Genomic DNA, 25,190 nt, shown 5'->3' with positions numbered 1-25,190 from the left:
GACCACGGGGGAGCAGGGAGACAGGAAAATACACCGAGATTAGATACACAGCAAAGATGGTTAAACACAAAATGGAAACCTTGTGCTCGTTTTGACCCTCCGGCTGATGAACACAGAGCCAAGGCCGCCATCTTGGCATTTAAAGATCCTTGCCCACACTGCAAAGCCAGCCCACTTTATTAAACCAATGTACTGGGTTAAATCTGTCAACAGTATCTGGGATATGTTGTTGAACACCACAGAAAACATTTTCATCCTTCAGTTTGTAAAGACAAGTTGAGAGAAAGTGTTCCTTTTCCCCTCTTACATTGCAAGTGTTTTCACAAAGTAAAGGACTGAAAAGTAAAGGACTGAAAAAAAAAAGTACAAAACTCTTTTGTAACCAATACAAAACTCAAAACAATTAAGAGATAAAGGTGCAGGACTTTACTCTTTTAGAGGGAATAAAACCAAATGTAAAGTTTTCATAGCCAAAAACTAAAACCAAAAATGTTTTTGGTAATTAAATTAGGTTAATTGGGTAACTGAAGTCGGTTTGCTGTTCAGGATGTTGTGTTCACATCTGATAAACCAGTTCTTCAGAAACAAGATGCTCCTCAGTTGTTCAGCAGAACCAATTTTACATATTGGTAGCAGAGCTATATTTTCAGTTGCTGAAATTTCGATGCATCATATAAAACTATTGACTTTATTGCAAAAACAACATTGCAAAGCATGTGCAAATATTTAAAGGAATATTTAATAGGCTCATTTTCCAACTCCCCTAGAGTTTAACAGTTGAGTTTTACTGTTTTCGAATCCATTTAGCCGATCTCCGGGTCTGGCGGTAGCACTTTTAGCATAGCTTAGCATAGATCATTGAATCTGATTAGACCGTTAGCATCTCGCTCAAAAAAAATGACAAGAGTTTTGATATTTTTCCTATTTAAAACTTGACTCTTCTGTAGTTACATCGTGTACTAAGACCGACGGAAAATGAAAAGTTGCGATTTTCTAGGCCGATATGGCTAGGAACTATACTCTCATTCCTGCGTAATAATCAAGGAACTTTGCTGCCGTACCATGGGTGTAGCAGGCACAATGATATTACGCAGCGCCTGAAAATAGTCCCCAGCGCTCCCTGTGCAAGCAGGTTGTCACGTTGGTTATGTTGACGAAAGTTAGCCTATTTTCAGGCACTGTTTAATATCATTGAGATGCTAACGGTCTAATCAGATTCAATGATCTATGCTAAGCTATGCTAAAAGTGCTACCGCCAGACCCGAAGATCGGCTGAATGGATTCGAAAACTGTTTAACTCTAGGGGAGTTGGAAAATGAGCCTATTTTCAAAAAAAAAAAGTGTTCCTTTAAGTAGTTTGAGAATGAAGGAAGACTGACTCAAATGTGGGTATAGTGGGTATGGTTTTGATTTTGCAGATCTACAAATTTTGCAATTAAATAATTAATATACACTGCTGTTCAAAAGTTTAGGATCTGTAAGATTTTAAATTTTTTTAAAAGAAGTCTCTTATGCCCACCAAGACTGTTTATTTGATTAAAATACAAACATTGATAATAATATTTGAATGATTTCTGAAGGATCGTGTGACACTGAAGACTGGAGTAATGATGCTGACAATTTTGCTGCTTTGATCACAAGAATAAATTGCATTTGAAAACATTTTCAAATAGAAAACAGTTATTTTAATTTGTAATAATATTTCACAATATTACAGTTTTTATGGTATTTTTTATCAAATAAATCAGCCTTGGTGAGCAGAAGAGACTTCTTTTAAAAACATTAAAAATATTACCGATCCCAAACTTTAGAACCGCAATGTATATATAAAACAAAGTGATTTTTCTGAATGATTAAACTAAATGTGAATTTTTTTCTTCTGTAACCTGTGGTTTTCTGTGATATTCGGTAACATGTTACAGATCTGTTGACAGAGCTCCATTTGAAGGCGGCAGAACAGTGTGAGTGAGGGGCTAACCACACAATTAAAGTACAACTATGGAGGACGGATGATTGACATGGGACACGGTACTCAGACTGGACAGACTCTTTGATAGGAAAAAACCTTAATGAATTAGGATTTCTTTGGCTTGGAAAAAATCATTCTAAGACCTTGTTGTTAGACAGTACAGGGGTTAGAAAGACCTCTATGTCAGTGCACATTGTACACATACAAAAGCTTGATATGCTACAGTGGATCAACAAAACTAGCCAAACACATTCGCTGCTAGAGGTTTGACAAACACAAGATGTGAAAACACACACACACACACACACACACACACAGCCCAGAATCGATGTGTGTGACAGGGCAAAAAGCAACCCAAAGTGAGACAAACACACTCGACCGAGTGGTTTAGTTAGACAGGATGCGCTTTGAAAGACAGGTACTGCTGTTGGACAGATGGTCACTTTAGGGGTGGTTGACCCCACATGCAAAACGTTAGTCATGTACAGAGCAGTTTCAAACGCTGACAAACATGTAGGTCGATGGAGTCATGGTGTCATTCTGTTGATAATATCTCACCCTACTTGCTGTGTGAGCAATGTCTGTTTGTTTTCAGCATGTGTACAGTACAGTGATTTATTCAAGGTCACATTTTTTTACCCCAAGGAAGTCCACACATTCCAAAACCTCTGTCTGAGGGATGGCTGTTGGGGATTTGGGAAGAAAGTAGTGTGCTGTGACTGATGCCCCTTTGTGACCCCTCACCTGAGCCTTCCTACCAGCCAGCCGATCAAACTCAGCCCTACAGCGCTGCAGCTCCGCCTCCAGCTCCGCCCTCTCCTTCTGGCTGCTCTCGTACAGCCCCTGCAGTTCCATAAGCTCTCCTTTTAGTCCCTCACACTGAAAGAAGGGGGAGATATAGAGAAATAACAAATGATACAGGACAAGTGAATAGATTCAGTGACAAGGAGAGAGTTTTAGCTTGTGTGGCAGAAGGAAGTCAATTGAAAACCTTTGTTTAATCATTCCATTATTCAATTGCTTTTTATTAACCTTTTATTAATGTCGTGACAGATGAGTTTATTTTCAGCCTGACATGACTCAATTTACCCCATACTGAGTGGATAATGCCATTTTTAATTAGTATTTTATTCATAATTAATTTTTTCTTTTTTTACAGTTTTAAAACATTAGACAATATGTCTCTTGTTGGTCAACTCACAATCAATGAGAAAGTAAAGAAAAAAACATGGAAATGTTCACAAACCACAATTCTTAATTTTATTAAAGGATTAGTTCACTTTTGCTGATAACTTTTGCTGATAATTTACTCACCCCCATGTCATCCAAGATGTCCATGTCTTTCTTTCTGCAGTCGAAAAGATATGTTTTGGATGAAAACAGTCCAGGGTTTTTCTCCATATAATGGACTTCAGTGGGACCCAGTGGTACAGTTGCAGTGCAGCTTCAAAGGGCTTATCTAGCGAAACGATCAGTTTCTGCGAGAAACCGAGCAGTATTTATGCTATTATTTTACCTCTTAACAGAGGAACGTGATAGTCTCTGAGCTCCGCCATTACTTCCGGAGAGTGAGGTCAAATTTGATCGTGGTCATAGATGTATACGTTTTAGCGTATACCTCATTAGCGACTGCACGGATCAGTAGAATGAGGCATCTACTATCGATATATCTATAACCACGATTAAATTTGACCTCACTCTCCAGACGTAATGGCGGAGCTCAGAGACGATCACGTTCCTCTGTTAAGAGGTAAAATAATAGCATATATACTGCTCGGTTTCTCGCAGAAACTGATCGTTTCTGTTAAGATAAGACCCTTATCCATCGTCTGGTATCGTTTAAAGCCCTTTGAAGCTGCACTGAAACTGTCATTTGGACCTTGAACCGTTTGGGTCCCACTGAAGTCCATTATATGGAGAAAAACCCTGGACTGTTTTCATCCAAAACCTTAATTTTTTTTCGACTACAGAAAGAAAGACATGGACATCTTGGATGACATGGGGGTGAGTAAATTATCAGCAAAAGTTTATTTAAAAGTGAACTTATCCTTTAATTTAACTAAAAAACTTCTGTTATTTTGCCAAATGGGTATGGTAATCTCAAAATATCAGCCAATATATCGGTCTATCACTAGTGAACGTGCCGTACCTCTCTCTGGACCTGTGATGCTCTCTCCTCGGCCTGTTTCAGTTGGTCTTTGAGAGAAAACACCTCTGAGAACCCTCCACTCCTGCCCGTCGGGGTGACGGGCTTCCCCTCAAACGAGATGTTCTTCTGGGTATAAGCGTCCACCCACTTTCCACCTTCTACCTCCAACGTGCTGACAAAACCTTCAGCCTTCACCTCCTTCTCGCCATCTTTTTCTGTGTCATTTTCACCATCGTTCTGCTCTGCTTTCAGGGCCAGGTATGAATCAGCTGAGCTGTCAGGATAGAAATGGGAAAAGGAAACGTTCAGGACATTTATTATGGATAGATGCACAAGTGGTGGTGCGTTTTTTAGCACTAATGTACTTGAGATGCACTGAGTCTGAATGTGTGTGTGTGTGTGTGTGTGTGTGTGTGTGTGTGTGTGTGTGTGTGTGTGTGTGTGTGTGTGTGTGTGTGTGTGTGTGTGTGTGTGTGTGTGTGTGTGTGTGTGTGTGTGTGTGTGTGTGTGTGTGTGTGTGTGTGTGTGTGTGTGTGTGTGTGTGTGTGTGTGTGTGTGTGTGTGTGTGTGTGTGTGTGTGTCTGTGTGTGTGTACGCATGTACTCACCATCAAATAATTTTCATAATTATTTATTCAAAATCTCAAAAAAATCTCAGACACTCTCGAGTCTCTAACAGTGTTTACAAAGTCTTTACAAGTAACATATGAATATCTTAGAATAATAAACAAGAAAAAAAGATTCAAATTATTAAATAATACATACATAATTTCCCATTAATTAGAAAAGTGTGTGTTTGGTCAGATTGGGCCAGAACTCAAATCTTCCGAATATTTAAATTGTTTATAATCGGCTGTTCTCACTTCTGAGAAAAGTTATTCTTTTGAGCTGAAACATCTAGCACTAGTTTGAAAAATATGATGGTATTTTTACAGAAGCATTAGTTTCATAAAGTCAGATAAGATCTTGATGTCTTAAAATAGCTGTACGGCAACTGTGGCTCATCTCACTATTTCGATAAGATGAAATACAGTCATTAATGCTTCATGTTGCTGTGAAACACTTTCATAGCTTCTAAATAGCTTTAGTTAGAGTGTCCATTGAGACAGATTATGGCTGAATGCTTCATCGGTCACACCAGCCTTATTAACCGAGACCGTTTGCGATGCTCATTGGCTGATTTGTCTTGTTTGTGTGTGACTGACAGGCCGTGTGGCCAATCACCTGTCCCGCTGCTGCTCCAGTATCTCCAGTTTCTCAGAGAGCTGCCTGTTGTCATTCTTCAGAGTCTGACACTCGTCCTTCAAGGAACGACACTCCTCCATCAGTTGGTCCATGTCACCTGTCCAATCACAACACGGTAACATATGTCAAAGTAGAATGGGGGGAAACTCTTAATTCAAAATATTACCATGTTAGCATGTTAGCTCTTACTATTTCTGCAATCCTAAATGTATGTTCAAAATGAAATGCAACAATACTACTTGTACTACTTTTTGCTCTATGCAGAACAGTATGTAGACTGTGAATATTATGCATTTTTATGCAAGAAATCTACTATATTCCCCAAATAGCAAATATAAAAACAGCAGTATGCTACAGGCAATCAGGCAATCCTGAACAGAATATTAGCATACTGTGTACAGCATACTGCACAGTATAAAAACAGTTATATTTTGAAATAGATTTACCATTTAAATGACTGTTTTATATTTGAATATATTTTAAAATGTCATCTATTCCTGTGATGCAAAGCTGAATTTTCAGCATCATTACTCCAGTCTTCAGTGTCACATGATCCTTCAGTATATAATTCTAATATTTGCTAAACATTTATGATTATTATCAATGTTGAAAACTGTTTTGTGTGTGTGTGTGTGTGTGTGTGTGTGTGTGTGTGTGTGTGTGTGTGTGTGTGTGTGTGTGTGTGTGTGTGTGTGTGTGTGTGTGTGTGTGTGTGTGTGTGTGTGTGTGTGTGTGTGTGTGTGTGTGTGTGTGTGTGTGTGTGTGTGTGTGTGTGTGTGTGTGTGTGTGTGTGTGTGTGTGTGTGTAAACAAGTTACAATTTTTAGCAGTAAAATTAAGTTGTGACTCAAGAAGGAGACTATCCCTGCATCCCAATGTCCATACTATCCATCCTAAATAGTATGTGAAATTGAAATAAGTGTGTCCCAAAGTGTGTGTATGTTTATAAGAGTATGTCAAAAGTCCCCGGATGGTCTACTATATCTGATAGATTTTCGAAGTGTGGATCCATGCACTCTATAAAGGCTAATATTTCTCACAACCCATTGCACTTTGGAGGAGGATTCGGTTCAGAACTACAAACAGGGATTAAAAGTGTTTAAAAAACTACAAAACAGGGCTAAAGTGCCGACCGACAGTTAAGTAGAGAGGTTTAGATAAAGGGGTTTGAGTGACTAATACACAACATTTAACCTGATCAAAAATATTTATTTAATGTTGTCCGTGTTATATTTCATCTGCAACAACAATGTGAAGTTTCATAAAGATCGTATGGCCATTAACTTTTAATTGCATCATTATGCATTAATATGAGGGGAGTCTCTGCATGAAAGACCCGTGATTGGCAGATCAACGTGCTACTGCATTTCTCTCTGATACGGTAGGAAATTCAATTAAATGAAATGTAGAGGATGTTAACTCTGACAAGATGATTGACAGGCCAGTTTATGCTGCAGGATGCGTGTAACTCAGTGACAGAGCAACTGTTAAACATGCTATTTTATGTGATAGTATGTCCCAAAGCTTGTCTACTTTTCTGCTACACACTACACACAAGTGTGTACTTTTTCTTCACAAAAAGCAGGCAAAAGTAGGCAAAAGCATATGATTGATATTGCTTCGGTTTCACTTAAAATGGAAGGTTGGGTATTCCAACCAAGTCCCTTTAAGACAAGTCATTTCACTTGGCGGCCATCTTTGAAATGCCTATCAGGCATGCAAGTGCAGCTCCTATCTCTTTGAATGGGGAAACATCAAATTCTCCAAAATTGTTCGCCAAACTTACGATTAAGTTTCATATTTGAAATCACCAATGAAATCTGACAACAACTGTCTCATACATTGTGTTTCTAAACGCTTGAATCATGACAAAAAAACTTAATTTTTCAGCCTGGACAAAGTTGATGCGCATGTGCAATCCTAGGCGCGCATCTCAGAACACTGCCTGTTTCTATAACAACCGGAGCTTCTAGCAGTGACGCGATAACTTTACTAATCAACGATTGGCTCCATCATTTAGAAGGCGGGGCTTATTCACCATATTGGGCGTTGCACTTTCTCCCATTCATAATTAGGCAGATTGGGATACAACATATGATTGATATTGCTTCTGTTTCACTTAAAATGGAAGGTTGGGTGCCTTGCATTGTGGGATACAGTGTACAGTGCACCATCTTTCTATATATAAAGTCTTTGTCTCTGCTTGCAAACTACACATTTATATATATATATATATATATATATATATATATATATATATATATATATATATATATATATATATATATAGTATCAGTAGTATATATATATATATATATATATATATATATATATATATATATATATATATATATATATATATATAGTATCAGTAGTATATTCAAACATTTATTATCTTTACAACGGAACTGAATCAACACTGAACAACAACCAAAATTCATAATTTTCCTGTTATCACTGTAATGCTACTTTGAAACAATCCGTACTGGCCTATAAAGCGCTATATAAATAAAGGTGACTTGACTGTTCTACAGTAGGGGAGAACCGGGGCGAAAGTAACACAGGACGAAAGTAACAAAGCGATTTTCTCAGAGCCCTTGACTACATTTGCATTTCAAGCTATGACAGCATGTTCAGCACACAACCCTTGATGGATCTGCCAAATATCACGTGATTCCGTCATTGTTTTCCGCGTTAGGTTAGAAATACAGTTTTCAAGAACGGCAAGTAAATTAATGAAGCAGTACTTTTTATTCTAATTACAAGTTGTGTTTCTTGTTTCATGTGTCACTGTAATGATCAATCTACGGGTTATTTAGTGCTGTTACACACCCTGAAGGTTTGTCTTTTCAGAGTTTTTCAGTATAAAAGTAAATTGTGTTTAAATGTCAGGACTTCCTGTCGGGACGAAAGTAATACTTGTTACTTTTGTCCCGCTATTATATATATATAATGCATATTATGCTAATTTAATTTAATTTTCATATTGTTAATTCTGTTGAAGAAAAAAACGTATCAAATAGATTTACATTGCAGATAAAAAAAATATTCTAAACAATTCACGTTTGTCCTGTCAGGTTACATTTGAAACATTTGATAAACTTTAACATTTAAAATGAAAATGTAATTTAATATTTATTTTGCAAAGATAAAGGACAAAATATGTTGCAGTTACATATTAACATGGTCATAGTCAGGTATGTTAAAAAAAAAAAAACAAGAGTATCACAAAAAAATCTAGCTTGTATTGTTGTGTTACTTTCGTCCCACCTGATGGGGTCAAAAGTAACAATGTGCAGCTTATGTTCAAAGTGAAAATATACTGTAGTCATTCTACATTTGTACAAAATACCACCTGCTATTTATAGACCACATTTGTGAGTTATTGACCACAGCAAAAATATATCTCGGTCTAAAATATTATCTTTTAAAATTATGTTTTTCTGAAAAAGGGTACTTTCGTCCCTGCTCTCCCCTAAGTGCCAAACTGCAAGCAATTTGAAGGCTACATGTCTATAGCAGGAAAGTATTAAACATTTGACCAGACAGCTGTAAATGCACACCGAACCCTGTAACTAGTCTCCATGGAAACAACCCATTCCACTCTCTTCCCTCTGCGGCAGTCTGACCTGTCAATCAGGAGTCATGTTTGCCTTGCACATCCCCCATGGTGCAACGCTCAACCCCCGATACCATAGCCTCTAATCTAGAAGGAATCTCACTTGCAAAAACAACTCACACGCATCTGCACTCTGTCTCTGCCAGGCATGAGTGTGCACGTGGTGTAAATAACCATCAGAAGCGCATGCACCGGTAAACAACTTCGCCTCTGCTGCATCTGACCCCAGATCAGAGTTAACATGACTGCCTCAATCAAAGGCTCTGATGTGGTCGTGCTCAACACTGTTTCGCGTTCAGCGCATCTAACCCCGCGGCCCCACCAGCAATCGCTGGTATGTTGTTTTTATTTCAGATCTTAATATAGTAAACTTCTAACAGCACCCAGGGAGCAGAAAGCAGCCCCGGCGCCCTTAGAAGCAGAGAAAGACATCAACACCAGACAAATGGGGCTCCGCGGAGGTCCTGCACTCTGTCAGAATGTCAAACAGACACTCAGACCTTGAAAGAACCTGTAATACAATCACATTTGTCAGTGGCAATGCATACTGGGTAATATCAGAGCACTGTTATATCAGGCAATGGGGAAGAAAAGTTGATAAAATGTCTGCATCGCACTACAGGGTTTATTTGCTATCAGCATCTGCCATTTATAGTGCTGCAATGAGGCTATGTGATATAAAGAAAAGTATTGCTGGAGAAACCTCAGCTGGCTAACGCACAGAAACACAGATGAGGTCTGGAAAAAGTGGCTCCGCAGAGTTGTGAAAACAGAAAATGTAACTGCATGTGTGCGAAATAGATGGATTATACCCCAAAATTAGTATTCCCAACAACAACAAAAAACCACAACAACATACATTTGTGTTTCTATGGTGAAGTATATCATTCAATATAAAAACAAAAAATCTGACTTCTAATATGTTTATATTGGGATATGCTAATGATATTAGCACCTAATCCTCACATAAACCTTTTTGCATGTTAACATCAATGTATTATTTTGTATGTTTGCTAAGCCACTTGTTATTTTAGTATTATTTATATACTAGTATAGTCTTTGTTAATACATTTGAAATTATGAATTAGCTTTTGTATTTGTATTTTCAGTTTGTATTTTTTTCCTACATATTATTTTTCAGTTATAGTTGTATTGTCCTTCAACTTCAGGGCAACATTTTGAATTTTCATTTACATTAAGTATTTTAAGTTTTTCATTTAACATTAATATTTTACTTAATCTTTATTTTATTGTCTTTTATCATTTATCTCTACATAGCTTTCATTTATTTTTTCAGTTTTAGTTTTATTGTAGTACATTTTTTAGTTTTAAACACTACATTTTTCAACTAAACATCGAAATAAATCTAATTAATATACTAAATTAACCATTTAAACTAAATTTCTGATCTAATTATTGATCTAAAGCCCACACTGTCACTGTATGATAATTGAAATGAACTGATGACATCAGCGTTTTTCCAGAATGGCTATACAGCTGAATAAAATTATGCTGCATTATTTTCCTGTTTAACACTGTAAAGCACCTTTGAAACAATCTACATTGTTAAAAGCGCTATATAAATAAAGTTGACTTGACTTGACTATTACTTCAAATTCAAGGCAACATTTCTAATTTGAATTCTGACACTTGTATTTTATTTTAGCTCTATATCAATTTGCATTCACAGTATTTCACTCTTCTAAGCTATTGCATTTGAGCACATCCAAACAAACATATGGGACAAGATTGTGCCAAAGCACACACAGCCAACAGATCTCACAAACAACACCCTCATGGAGAAATGGGCCTGTCCTGCCAACTGCAGAAAGTAGTTTTGGACGAGGTGCGAGTGTGTGCTGTAATATTGTACCATTTCACTGCTCATTAGAGGTCACTTACTCCTATATTACTGCAGTTTTTAAGAGTGTATTGAGTTTCATATGAGGGAATCACTTTCAGAGCTGTAGTGTGTTATTTGATACAGAGATTAAAAAGACAAGATTGGTACGGACACTTAATTTTTTTTATGGAATATTGCAGTATTTATTATAAATGAGTTATCCGTGCACATCATATTTTTTTTAATCTTTAATCAAAATAATTCCCCCAACATCTTTCAATTAATTATTTGCTCTTTTCTGATGATGTATTGACCGGCGCGGGTGCAGTACAACCTGTCACCAAACACATGATCCAACAATCCAAACAATGGACAGAATCAAGTCCTGTCCTAAAAATGTTTCTTGTTTGAGAAGCTGTCAGACCACTGACAGGTGAAGTGAATAACACTGATTATCTCTTCATCACAGCACATGTTAGTGGGTGGGATATATTAAGCAGCAACTGAAAATTATGTCCTCAAAGTTGGAAAAATGGGCAAGCGATTTGAGCGAGTTTGACAAAGGCTAAATTGTGATGGCTAGATGACTGGGTCAGATCATCTCCAAAACTGCAGCTCTTGTCGGGTGTTCCTGGCCTGCAGTGGTCAGTATCTATCAAAAGTGGTACAAGGAAGGAACAGTGGTGAACCGGTGACAGGGTCATTGGCGGCCAATTGATGCACGTGATACATAGCGCATCACAGTTTGTTGGGTATGGGACTGCATAGCCGCAGACCAGTCAGGGTGCCCATGCTGACCCCTGTCCACCACCAAAAGTGCCAACAGTGGGCACGTGAGCATCAGAACTGGACCACCGAGCAATGGAAGAAGGTGGCCTGGTCTGATGAATCACGTTTTCTTTTACATCACGTGGATGGCCGGGTGCGTGTGAGTCGCTTACCTGGGGAACACATGGCACCAGGATGCACTATGGGAAGAAGGCAAGCCGACGGAGGCAGTGTGATGCTTTGGGCAATGTTCTGCTGAGAAACCTTGGGTCCTGCCATCCATGTGAATGTTACTTTGACACGTACCACCTACTTAAGCATTGTTGCAGACCATGTACACAATGGTATTCCCTGGTAGCTGTGGCTCTTTCAGCAGGAGAATGTGCCCTGCCACAAAGCAAAAATGGTTCAGGGATGGTTTGAGGAGCACAACAATGAGTTTGAGGTGTTGACTTGGCCTCCAAATTCCCCAGATCTCAATCCAATCGAGCATTTGTGGGATGTGCTGAACAAACAAGTCCGATCCATGGAGGCCCCACCTCATAACTTACAGGACTTAAAGGATCTGCTGCTAACATCTTGGTGCCAGAAACCACAGCACACCCTCAGGGGTCTAGTGGAGTCCATGCCTCGACTGGTCAGGTCTGTTTTGGCCGCAAAAGGGGGACCAACACAATATTAAGACCATTCTGGCCATCAAGGCTACACTTGTTAATTTGGTTTCACTTTATTTTGATGGTCCCTTTAACACATTCTGTTGACTATAAATAACATCTGTTGAATGTCTGTTGGAGGACCATCACAATAAAGAGTTAGCAGACATTAAGCAGACAGTCTACTGATAATCTAATGAGAGTTAGTTGACATGTAGTTGCAAATTTACTTATAGTCAACATAATGTTCAAAAGGGACCATCAAAATAAAGTGTAACCGTTAATTTTGCTAGCAAACGGCATGGCTATGCTGATCCACCAGCCAGACCAGCGCTAACCATTATCAACTATACTTGAAGCTGGTATAAACTGGTCTTTATAGGGGTATCCCTATAGTTTGAGTCTGTAGTGTGGTGGGAATCAGACCTTCTCCTCCTGCTCTGTCCCGCTCTTCCTTGCGCTGGTTCTTCATGCTGATTTCGGCCCTCAGCGTGGTCAGCTCCAGCTCGTACTCCTGCGTGGTGCCACGCAGACGCTCCAACTCGGCACGCAGACGGCACAGTTCCTCCTGCAGCAGGGCGATGTCATTCTCCCGCTCGGCCGCTGCCTCCTCCGCCGCCTGCTGCAGCTCCTGCACTTCCTCCTGCGCCACACGCAGCTCCTCCTGCGCCTCCCACAGCTCGCTGGCCTTCTCCTCCTCAAGGCTGTCCAGCTCCTCCTGCACAGAGCGCAGCTGGCCTGTGGGTCAGAAGTCAGGACAGAACAACATTTTTCAACTGAAAATTGGGTTATAAAAAGAACTGCAGTACAGTGCTGGAGTCAAATGGTAATAGTATGATATGTACCAAAGTACTGGATATATCATATTCATATGCCATGGTATTCACATGGTACTCTAAGGTCCTTAGAAGAATACCATGGTATTGAAGAGTGCTACTGGGTAATAAGTGAGATATTCTTAAAACACAACAAAATAATAAAGGATATGAAAAACAGATTTGGGCACCACAGTTTTAATTCTTTGTGTACGAATGCATATCTCAGAAACTTTTTTTTTAACCTAATGAAGCTTTATACCGTTGAACTAAAATACTTGCGTTTAAGTACTAAAATTCAACTCAAATAACATAAAGCTAAATTGAAATATGTAAAAAAACAAAGAAAAAAACATTACATTTAAAATATAATATAAATATAATTAAAAAATATAAAAATGAAAGCTAATTCAAAAAGTTAACATTGTGGGTCATCTAGATATTTAGTGTACACAGACAATATGGATACTATGCACAGCATACAAAGTACACTGTAAAAATGTTTTTGCTATATGGCACTAAAAGTGGTTCTTGGCTCGTAATAATAGGGGAACCATCTTAAAAGGTTCTGTATATGGTAGCGGTGCTATATAGCACCTCAGTCATTTAAAGAACCACTAAAGAACCACTGAATCACCAATATTTGGTGCTACACAGCACTTAAAGTGGTTCCCCTATGATTACGAGCCAAATAACCACTTTTAGCGCTATATAGCACCATTTTTTTGAAGTGTCCTGCAGAAATAATTGTAAATAGCACAATACTCCTACTATGTGTGAGCTGTCAACTAATAAAATCCATGTAACATTTGTATATGAAATTCTTAAGGGCATCAATATTATTTGAGTTCTATAAACAGCCATTTCAGTGGAAACCAAGGACATCTGAAGTTAAAAACACAGGTGTTTCATTACAGCAATCACTCTGCACATCCTGTTGTTGAGTAGCAAAAAATGGCATACCATCTCAAACTAACCACACAAAGCATGAATTTGAGTCTTCAGGGACTTTTTTAGAAAACTATAATCAGTCAGTTTTTGCAAAGCGGGAATATGGAGAGTAAAGAAACTGTTCTCCGTTATACAGTGTGTGAATCTGATTCTGGCAGCGGTTTGTTGTGTCATTCATATCTGTGATTCCATTACTAATGAAGGAACCTCAGCAAAGCCCGTGCACTTCTGCAAATGCTGGTTTACTTTGCCTCCTCACGGTTCATTAAATTTAATTACAGCGCAGCGTCTGAGAGAGTGAAATTGAGTCAGTGGGGGAGCAAACAACATCATCACATCACATCTGCTTCTCCCATCTCGCCACTGCTCAAACACTCACACCACAAGTAACAGTCGACCAAACAAATGGGAACAGGATGTCAGTGCCATAGGAAATGACATAATGCTTGAAGGACCTGAATGAATGTCACATCTGATTGAGATAATCTCCATCATATACAGTAGATGCTCACAGATAAAATCGAGTTTGACTGAATATAAGAAAACCTTGCTAAAGTGTGAGTAAAGAAATTAGTTGATATTATCAATTCGAAAGCATTAATGAAGTTGTATTGGAACAAAGATACATTGGCTACGTTCAAAATATAATGTAAGCTTACCGCATTCTGCATATTGGACTATGTACAGCATACTAGCGGCTTCTATTGAATAAAGTTTGTGAAACACTATACAGTATATACATTACAATTTTAAACAGTAATGTGCTACATTGTTAAATTTAGATATAATTTCTGCAACAAAAAGTCAAATATAATAAATGAAAAAAATTAAATAAGATGACAAGATAAAACAGAATTCAAAATTAAACTAAAAATAAAATATGGCACGATAAATGATATAAGATTACATGATAAAATTACACAATAATGTGATGACTGAGAAAAAAAAAAATTTAGCTGCCATATTTGAAGTTAATTTTATTTAATGTATCATTGACTGCAGTTATTGGTGCATTCATTTGCCCTGCGTTTAAAGGGGATGTCTAATGCTATTTCATGCATTCTGACCAAAGAAAATACGGATTTAGTGTCCGTGACGTCACCCATAGGATTCTGATGAGCAGTTTTGAAGCGCAAAGTATGGACGAGATGGCCGTTGCCATCTTGGCAGTGCGTCATCGCGCGTCACTTCCCGGATAACAGAAAATGGGCAAAAAGGCGGGACGTGGGCGGAGCTGAAGTGACGCGATGACTAACAGACAGCAGATAAATGGCTATCCACCTGTCACTCGAAGTGGCCACGCCCTTAATTATGCAGAACTTTAATGCTTTATATAATGTAAACTAATGAGTTATAAAAAAAATCACCCCCCTCACAGTTGTCATGAAGGGCAAAATTAGCCGTATAGACCAAAACCACTATTTGTACCAGGCTGTAAACATGTTTTAATCTGCTGTAAAGTTGGGCATTTTAACATGGGGCTCAATGAGATTCTGCTCTCCTCCCTAGTGGCCAGTCGATGAATTGCAGTTTAAATCACTTCCGTATTGGCTTCAAGAGAAACTGCGGGAGGTTGCCGCATGATTCTGACCTATTTACACTGTTAAAGAGTTGGATTCTCATGCTAAACATGGCCAAAGTTTAAAAAAACAAAAAGAGTTGGACACATGACAGAGTGTTTGTGACCCTGGACCACAAAACCAGTCATAAGGGTTATACATCATCTGGAAGCTGAATAAATAAAGTTTCCATTGATGTATGGTTTGTTAGGGTAGGATAATATTTGGCTGAGATACAAATCTGGAATCTGAGGGTGCAAAAAAATCAAAATATTGAGAAAATAACCTTTAAAGTTGTCCAAATGAAGTCCTTAGCGTTGCATATTACTACTAATAATACATGTTTGATATATTTACAGTAGGAAATGTACTAAATATCTTCATGGAACATGATCTTTACTTAAAATCCTAATGATTTTTGGCAAGAAAAATTATTTTGACCCATACAATGTATTGTCAACTATTGCTACAAATATACCCGTGTGACTTATGACTGGTTTTGTGGTCCAGGGTCACATTTCTGTACACCATTTTTATTTTTTTATTTGAGTATGGCCCTGTAGTACGTCATAAAGGGTGGGATTTCTTGTATGGGCACTTCTCCCGGATGAGCGTGTGCGCACATCAACCAGGGCGAGAGCAAGAGCACGCCCATCAACGAGCTTCGTTCAGGTTACAGAAGCCATCAGCAGTGCTGTCATTTAGTTTTTTAACCACGAAATCAACAATGTCACTAATGAAATGTGCTTTTGGTTGTGACGAAAAGATAACCTTGTTCAGCTTGTTCAATAATCCAGCGTTAAGGGAACAGTAAGCAGATTGTTTTTCTGGAAATGTGTGTTCGTTTGTTCCCAGCATTTCGTTGACGAATGTTTTTTTAAACAAGGCCCAGTTTGACGTTGGATTTGTAGATTGTTTGAAACTGAAAGATGGAGCGGACCCAGCAATAAAAGATCCCGGTCATGAGTCGAAACCGCAGGCGGTGAGTGAAACTGCATCAAATGTCTGTCTTGTTAGCAATGTAAGTGCATATAATTTAAACAACACGAATAGTATAGTGAATAAAAAGTAATCCAGGGATAATGCAATTATGTATTGTGTTTGTGTGTGCTCGTGACTCTTTAGTGACTCTTTAAGATTAACATAAGATTGGCAGAAACTGTGTGTGTAATGTATCCTTTAAGATAAATACACATTTGTTTCTGCTTCTAAGTGTGTTTCTGTTCACCTTGAAGTCTTTGGATCTGTCTCGTAAAGCTTTCAGCCTGGTGGGCACTTGCCAGTCGCTCTTCCTCCAAAAGACCTACAAAGCCAAAGAATGACATTAAAAGAAGAGGGAACTCTCTAGAGGGACATTGGAAATGAGTAATTAGTAACGCATTACTGCCATCTGACAATATTAACAAGCCATGAATGTTTGTGTGAGGGCATGACTCGAGAAACAGGTGGTCAATGACAGCTGAGCATGCTCAGAAGGTACTCCCGGTGATGATGTCACACCTTAAGAACAGCTATTATTAGCATACGCACCCTGGAGCTCGTTGTAGCTCTCCTCGTGCCGTTGCGACACCTCTCTGGTCTCCTCCAGCTCCAAAAGCAGCTGCACCACCTGCGACCTCAGCACCTCCAGTTCATCTTCCTCATCTTCTCCTCTTCGTTCCTCTGGGTCTCCCTCCTCCTGATCCACCGTATCCTCCTTCATTTCCTTCTTCTCCCGCTCATCCTCCTGCCCCTTCTCTCCATTTCCGGCCTCCACTTCCTCCAGGTCTCTCTCCTCATTCTCCTCCAGCGACCCTCGCTCTTTGGCCGTCATTTCACTGCCTATACCCGGCCGCTCCACTTTCAAGTCACACACATCGTCTGAGACAGAAAAAGAAATCAATGGTAAATGAATCATTCTACATTTTATTCAACAGGCCTTAAAAAAATGATTTCTAAAATAATTGAATCTCAAATTAATATTTTACAAATAAATTATTAAATTAAATAAATGCTAATAATAAAAAAAAAGGTTACATTGAGAAACTTGAACGGGGGCCAATTTTTTAGGGATATAAAAGCAGAAATGTGAAGCTTATAATATTACAAAATCACTTACATTAATACTTTTGTTAAAATGTGTATATTATTTCAGCTGTAAAGCTTTTTGAATAATATTTTTACAATTGCTTAGGGTTTTTCTGCATTACATTTTCATGGCAACAAATTTGTAAAGTTAGATATACTAACTTACGTTTACTATATGTTTACATTTTGTGTCATTACTATTAAAACAGTGAGTATTTAAAATATTTACAGACTTCCATTGGAAGACTCTCAATGTAACCCATATTTATTTATTTATGTATTTATTTTTAAGGGTTAGTTCACCCAAAAATGAAAATTCTGACATTAATTCCTCACCGCCATGTCGTTCCATGATGAAATCCGAGTTTGATGAAATCTGAGAGCTCTCTGACCCCTCCATAGACAGCAATTTAATTAATAGTATTTACTACGTCAACAGCGAAGGAGACTGGCACAGACGAGAAGAGATTGTTGAATAAAGTCGTTATTTTTGTGTGTTTTTGTGCACAAAAATTATTCTCGTCGCTTCATAAAATTAAGACTGAACCACTGGAGTTATGTGAACTATTTTAACAATGTCTTTACTACTGTTCTGGCCCTTGAAAGTGTTCATTAAATTGCCGTCTATGGAGGGGTCAGAGAGCTCTCGGATTTGTGTTTCCCGAAGATGACCGAAAGTCTTACAGGTTTGGAACGACAAACGACTTACGACATGAGTGATTAATGACAGAATTACATTTTTTGGGTGAGCTATCCCTTTAAGAAAATGATCATTATGCCAGAAATTATGTTGACTGAGCTAAAAAACCTCTCTGCTCTAATAAATATTTGCTCATCCAGTAAAAGGACATTTAAAACTTATCTTGATATGACCCACATTCACTGTTTGAAAAGGAGATGTGCAGCTATGCATGTCCCAGAGCCCCACCCCCAACCTCCACCTGTCGTCTCTGGTGGGGACTTACTAAATCCATCCAGTCCACCACCTTCATCTGAGGAAGCCCTTCATCACCTGCTGGCCCCTGACTCTCATCTCTGCCCCCAACAGACCTCCAGACCCCCCTCAAGCAATCAAAACACCCACCCAGGGCCAACAGTGCCTCAGCGCTAGAGAAATGTGTGCTATTTTTAAGGATTTAGGCCATGAATCACCCCTCTGCCTTCACCTGTTGTCTGTTCACAAACATAAAACACACACACACAGTCCTGACAAGAAATCACAGCCTGCAGCAGCAGAGGCCCTTTCAAATAGTAAGAGAGTTAAAGAGTCCTCTAGTGGCAGGAGTGGGTATAGACAAAGAAAGAAAGAAAGAAAGAAAGAAAGAAAGAAAGAAAGAAAGAAAGAAAGAAAGAAAGAAAGAAAGAAAGAAAGAAAGAAAGAAAGAAAGAAAGAAAGAAAGAAAGAAAGAAAGAAAGAAAGAAAGAAAGAAAGAAAGAAAGAAAGAAAGAAAGAAAGAAAGAAAGAAAGAAAGAAATGAATACTTATTCATCAAGGATGCAATAAATTGATCAAAAGTGACAGTGAAGAAGATTTATTTTACATAATATGTATATTTGATAAATGCTTTAATAAATTAAATAGATACATGTAATAAATACTGTTTGTTGACTTTCTAATCATCAATGAATCCTGAAATATATATCACAATTTTCACAAAAATGTTAAGTAGCACAACTGTTTTTAACAGTTTTTTATTAAAAGAAATGTTTCTTGAGCAGTAAATCAGATTTTTGAATGATTTGTGAAGGAAAAATGATTTGTGAAGGATCATGTGACAATGAAGACTGGAGAAAAGTCACATGGATAAATTACATTTAAAATATATTCAAATAGAAAACTACTGATATTACTGATTTTACTGTATATTTGATTAAATAAATGCCCAGCCATGGTGAGCACGAGACTTCTTTCAAAAATGTGACAACATTTTTTTTAAAGAAGTCTCTTCTGCTCACCAAGGCTGCATTTATGTTATTAAAAATACAAAAAAGCTGTAATATTGTGAAATATTATTAAAATGTAAAATAACTGTTTTCTATTTGAATATATTTTAAAATGTAATTTATTCCTGTGATGCAAAGCTGAATTTTGAGCATCATTACTCCAGTCTTCAGTGTCACATGATCCTTCAGAAATCATTCTAATATCATAAAGAAACATTTATGATTATTATCAATGTTGAAAGAAGTTGTGTAAAAAATATTTTTTAGGATTCTTTGATGAATAGAAAGTTCAGAAGAACAGTATTTATCTGAAATAGAATGCTTTTGTAACATTGTACAACCGTTCAGAAGTTTGGGGTCAGTAAGATTTTGTTTTGTTTTGTTTTTGGGAAAGAACTTAAAGAAATTAATACATGTATTCAGCAATTATGCATTCAATTGATCAAGTGACAGTATATACATTTATAATGTAGCAAAAGCTTTATATTTCAGATAAATGCTGTTCTTTTGAACTTTCTATTCATTAAATAATCCTGAAAATTTTTTTTACACGACTGTTTTCAACATTGATAATAATTATAAATGTTTCTTGAGCAGCAAATCAGCATTTGAGAATGATATATTGCATTTTAAAATATATTCGAATAGAAAAAAGTTATTTTAAATTGTTAAAATATTTCACAATATTACTGTTTTTTGCTGTATTTTGGATCAAATAAATGCAGCCTTGGTGAGTAGAAGAGACTTCTTTCAAAACCATTAAAAAATCTTAATGATTCCAAACTTTTGACTGGTAGTATATATATATATATATATATATATATATATATATATATATATATATATATATATATATATATATATATATATATATATATATATATATATATATATATATATATATATATATATATATATATGTATATGTATATGTGTATATATATATATATATATATATATATATATATATATATATATATATATATATATATATATATATATATATTAACCAGATCTCATTTGTTATTTTCTATGCTGAATGAAAAGTGACAAACATCCTCATGTAAAGTGAGCAGCAGATCTCCTCCTGCTGTCGCTCTCCTCTCTAGTCTGTGCTAATCACCCACCTAACCAGCTGGTTAAAAATAGCCCATTTCAACACCATCCTTCTCTCCTCCTCTTCTATGCCTTTCTTCTCTTCCGTTTCTCACACCATCATTTCCTCCCTCGCTTTCTCACTATTCACATCACCTTATTATCCAACTGATCCACCACCGGGTCCATCCCTCTTTCCAACAGTCACCTGTTCTTTCCCTTCTTAAATCTATCACCTTGTTCTAAAACACACACCCCCCCTCTCTCTCTCTCTCTTCCAGGCTGATCTATAACTCTAGCGTTACTCTAGGTTTCTCTCACTTACCCTCTGAACTCAGAGAACCAGAGCATTGGCGAGGCAATTACACACACTTAATCTCTCTTACAAACTCACTCACTAGTTGTGTTTAATGACAGAAGGGTTCTCTGTGTGTGAGGATATATGACTGATGCAATTTGTTGATGCACTGTTGATGACTTGAACAAAACATTAATAACGTGCTGAAATTAAGATTTGATCATGACATACTGTATATAATACATTTTTATATTATTTGTGGTGGAAATATGTGATACTAATAAAAAAAAAAATCACTTTTTAGTATAAAAATGTAGTGTGTAACATCAAGTTACACATCAAAATATATATTGTTTTTTTCCTAATTTAAAAAGTTGTAACATCTGATATATCAATTGATATAAATACTCTACAAACAATAATTAAAGAGACAATAAAAAAATAAAAAAGTGATTATAATTAATCTTAAAAAAGAATTGAAGACAAACTCATATGCAAAACAAATTACATTTTCAAAATCCTTTTGTTTATATAATAATAATTAATAATAATTATAATTAAAATAAAATATTAAGGCTCTTTGCTTGTAAACAATTCTTTTATCATGAGTGAAGACGGGCTTGAACACAACAGTGGGTATCAAATGTATGCCACATCTATTCTCATAGCATTTCTGAGATGTTGTGTATTCATGCACAACTATGAATAGATGCATATACAGCTCTGGAAAAAAATTAAGAGACCACTTAACACTGAGACATTATTTCCAGAGCTGTACTTAACGGCGGTGGTATCTTGAAGAAATGTGCTGAATCAATGATATATGTCTATAATATCACAAGGCTTTTTGCTTTGACATACTCCGAACGATCTGAAGTCCACACAGGACACGGGAGACAGTCGGCCATGCCAGACCTGACTAGACGAGTCACCTCTCTGATCCTCTTAGATCAGATGCCTGTGTGGGATTAACGGAATCTGTCGGTGCGGAAAATGAATTGTCTCGCCAGCAACTCCTCCCCCTCCATTCCTGTCCTTCTTTCTCCCATTCACTCCCTCTTTCTCTTTTCCTCTGGTTTGTTTTCTCTCATTTCTCTCTCTCTTCCTGAATGATATTTATCCCACTGTAATGAGCGCTGTGCTATATTATTGATCATGCTTTGCAGATTAAAGTCTTTCAAACATCTATCAAATAATAATGAACCAGTGGGGAAACTCACTCACTAACTCTCTCTCTCTCACACACACACACACACACACACACAGACTGAAGCAGCAGCACAAGCAGGGTCTTGAGCTCACAGGATTATAGGCAGCTTTGATAGCACCAAATCAGCTTTATCCAGTGAATCAGAGCTATGAATTATTCTGTGGGGACAGAAAATTACTTTTTACATGCACACAGACATCCGGATCCACCACTGGATAGGCAACACACACCGCAATCATGAAGCATCCCTCACAATGGATAAGGCCAAGTGGTTACACAACAGTAGCCTCTGTGGTTTTCTAAATAACTAGTTCAAAGTAGTGCTGTCAGTCTATGATCTTTGATACAAAACTTATATATATCCCGTTTTAAAATTTAAAGGGGTTACATAATGAATTTCTTATCAAATAAATTATATATACACACACACACACACACACACACACTGCTCAAGCATGACATTTTGATATCTCTTCAGCAAGTGAACATTTTGTCCTCAAAGTTGATGTGTTAGAAGCAGGAAAAAATGGGCAAGCGTAAGGATTTGAGCGAGATTGACAAGGGCCAAATTGTGATGGCTAGACGACTGGGTCAGAGCATCTCCAAAACGGCAGCTCTTGTGTGGTGTTTCCGGTCTGCAGTGGTCAGTGTCTATCAGAAGTGGTCCAAGGAAGGAAAATTGGTGAACCGGCGACAAGGTCATGGGCGACCAAGGCTCATTGATGCACGTGGGGAGCGAAGGCTGGCCCGTGTGGTCCGATCAAACAGACGAGCTACTGTAGCTCAAATTGCTCAAGAAGTTAATGCTGGTTCTGATAGAAAGGTGTCAGAATACACAGTGCATCGCAGTTTGTTGCGTATGGGGCTCCATAGCCGCGGACCAGTCAGGGTGCCCATGCTGACCCCTGTCCACCGCCGAAAGCGGCAACTGTGGGAATGTGAGCATCAGAACTGAACCACGGAGTAATGGAATTGGGAGTTTGAGGTGTTGACTTGGCCTCCAAATTCCCCAGATCTCAATCCAATCGAGCATCTGTGGGATGTGCTGAACAAACAAGTCCAATCCATGGAGGCCCCACCTCACAACTTACAGGACTTAAAGGATCTGCTGCTAACATCTTGGTGCCAGATACCACAGCACACCTTAAGGGGTCTAGTGGAGTCCATGCCTTGACGGGTCATGCTGCGTGCACACCAAACGCAAATAGAGTGTCAAGAGCGAGTGATTTCAATGTTAAGTCAATGGAAAGGCGTGTTGACGCGCGTCTGGAGGTCCTGCGGCGCGAAAGACGCGATTCCGACTCATTCGCGCACCCAGTTTGCGCGAATGACGCGAATTTGACGCGAATTTCGTCTGACGCCTGAGTTGAAAATTTTTAACTTTGGCGTCAATTCACGCCGTGTTAACCAATCAGGAGCCTGCTCGCTGCGGTCACGTGGTAAAGTGACGTGATGAGAAACCCTGCATAATTTAAAAATACTACTACTGTGTCAAAAAATGTAGTTTTAAGACTTTTTCAGGTGAGAATGTAGTTGTTTAAAGCTCAAATCTGTGGTTTATTTATAAAGAGAGCGCCTATTTTAAAAAAAATTATCTGGCGTTTTTGGAGTTGTGAGATCCAGGCGATCACCGGGCGCTCATTCATTAACCCCGGCGAGAGCAGCCTTTCCTCGGCTAGTCCTTCTGACGTCTCCCGCTGGCTCTGATGCCTCTGTAGTGGTTTGTCTATAATTTGTTGTCTGCCAAATCGTTTTGACTGAGGGCAAAGAGAAGTTTCATAACTTAATTTTTTTTGGATATTTAAATATACATGCAGTGAAGATAATGTAGGAGTTGCCTGGACCAGATTTGTGTGGCTATTAAGGTTTAATATATCTTTTTAATGAAAATGAAAGAGGCAGAGTGGTGTTTTATGACATATATATGCGCCTCTATTTCGCTTCAAACGCTCGATTTATACGCGAATGGATTCAAAATGTTCAAGCGTCCAACTACACGCGGTAGACGCGATTTTGCGTTTGGTGTGAACGCAGCATCAGGGCTGTTTTGGCAGCAAAAGTGGAACCAACACAATTTTAGGAAGGTGGTCATAATGTTATGTCTGATCGGTATAAATTCTTTAAAGATTGTAAAACAAGTTGGTCACACTTTAGATTAGGGTCCAATTCTCACTATTAACTGTGACTTTTGCCTCAATAAACTCTTAATTACTGCTTATTAATAGTTAGTGAGTAGTATAAGTGCTAATAAGCAACTAGTTAATAGTGAGTTAAAAGTTATTTTGACTTGATCATCCTTATATTACAATAATTATATTAAGTTTATTTGACCCCTTTAACTGTATACTGCATGACAAAAGTAAATTACATTCAACTCCATATTAAATAGCACAATCTAACACTACACAGAACGCAAAACATGTGGACTGAACTTTTTTTCTCTTGTAACAACATCATGCACCATATGTGCAGTGCCTGACAGAACAGAGGTCTCACTTCCTGTTGAACTCAGATTCTTGTGATTTTCACTTGTGTATAATGATTCCTAATGGAAACAGCCCAAGAATAGGCATCTTTGTTCTAACAGACATAGCTAGAATAGTTTAAGAGAATGCCAGAGTCTCTTTCCTTAATTTTTGCAATTTTGCCGATTATAATTTCATTATGCTATCTGCCGTTGCAATAAATAAATGAGAAATGGTATTAAAGTGAGACATAAACCAAACTCTGAGATCAGAACATTCACTTACAAAACAACTGACACAATTCATTTGAAAATGAGCACTTGGTGCTTTGGAGATAACAATCAAAACGAAACGATTTAATTTCAGACCATGACCGGAAGGCCATGAATGTAATAACATTAGTGGCATTAAATGTTGACGTGCAAAGAGTTCCATCACGATCGTGACACACACACACAAATACAGTTCTCGTCTAGTTCTCATGAGCTCAGAGAATTAATATCATTCCAGTCACAAGCATAGCTTCGGGATCAGCCTGTGAC

The 25,190-nt window shown here is 37.8% G+C and overlaps 1 protein-coding gene across 4 annotated transcripts in view; it reads right to left on the bottom strand.

The window, feature by feature from the left end:
• Positions 1–25,190, bottom strand: part of ccdc136b (coiled-coil domain containing 136b) — a 48,562-nt gene that overhangs the window by 5,819 nt on the left and 17,553 nt on the right. For all 4 annotated transcript variants that reach the window (XM_079816379.1, XM_079816378.1, XM_079816377.1 and 1 more), the window contains 6 exons: positions 17,100–17,429; positions 16,798–16,872; positions 12,671–12,982; positions 5,342–5,459; positions 4,119–4,392; positions 2,714–2,848 (listed from right to left, as the gene is read on the bottom strand). In XM_079816379.1, coding sequence (XP_079672505.1) covers positions 2,714–2,848; positions 4,119–4,392; positions 5,342–5,459; positions 12,671–12,982; positions 16,798–16,872; positions 17,100–17,429 — 1,244 coding nt within the window. The remainder of the gene's footprint in view (positions 1–2,713; positions 2,849–4,118; positions 4,393–5,341; positions 5,460–12,670; positions 12,983–16,797; positions 16,873–17,099; positions 17,430–25,190) is intronic.

The sequence above is a fragment of the Gobio gobio genome (genome assembly GCF_949357685.1).
Source record: "Gobio gobio genome assembly, chromosome: 5".
Classification (NCBI taxonomy): Eukaryota; Metazoa; Chordata; class Actinopteri; order Cypriniformes; family Gobionidae; genus Gobio; species Gobio gobio.
Note: the sequence above shows the minus strand (reverse complement) of the source record. Positions and strands in the feature narration are given on the sequence as shown.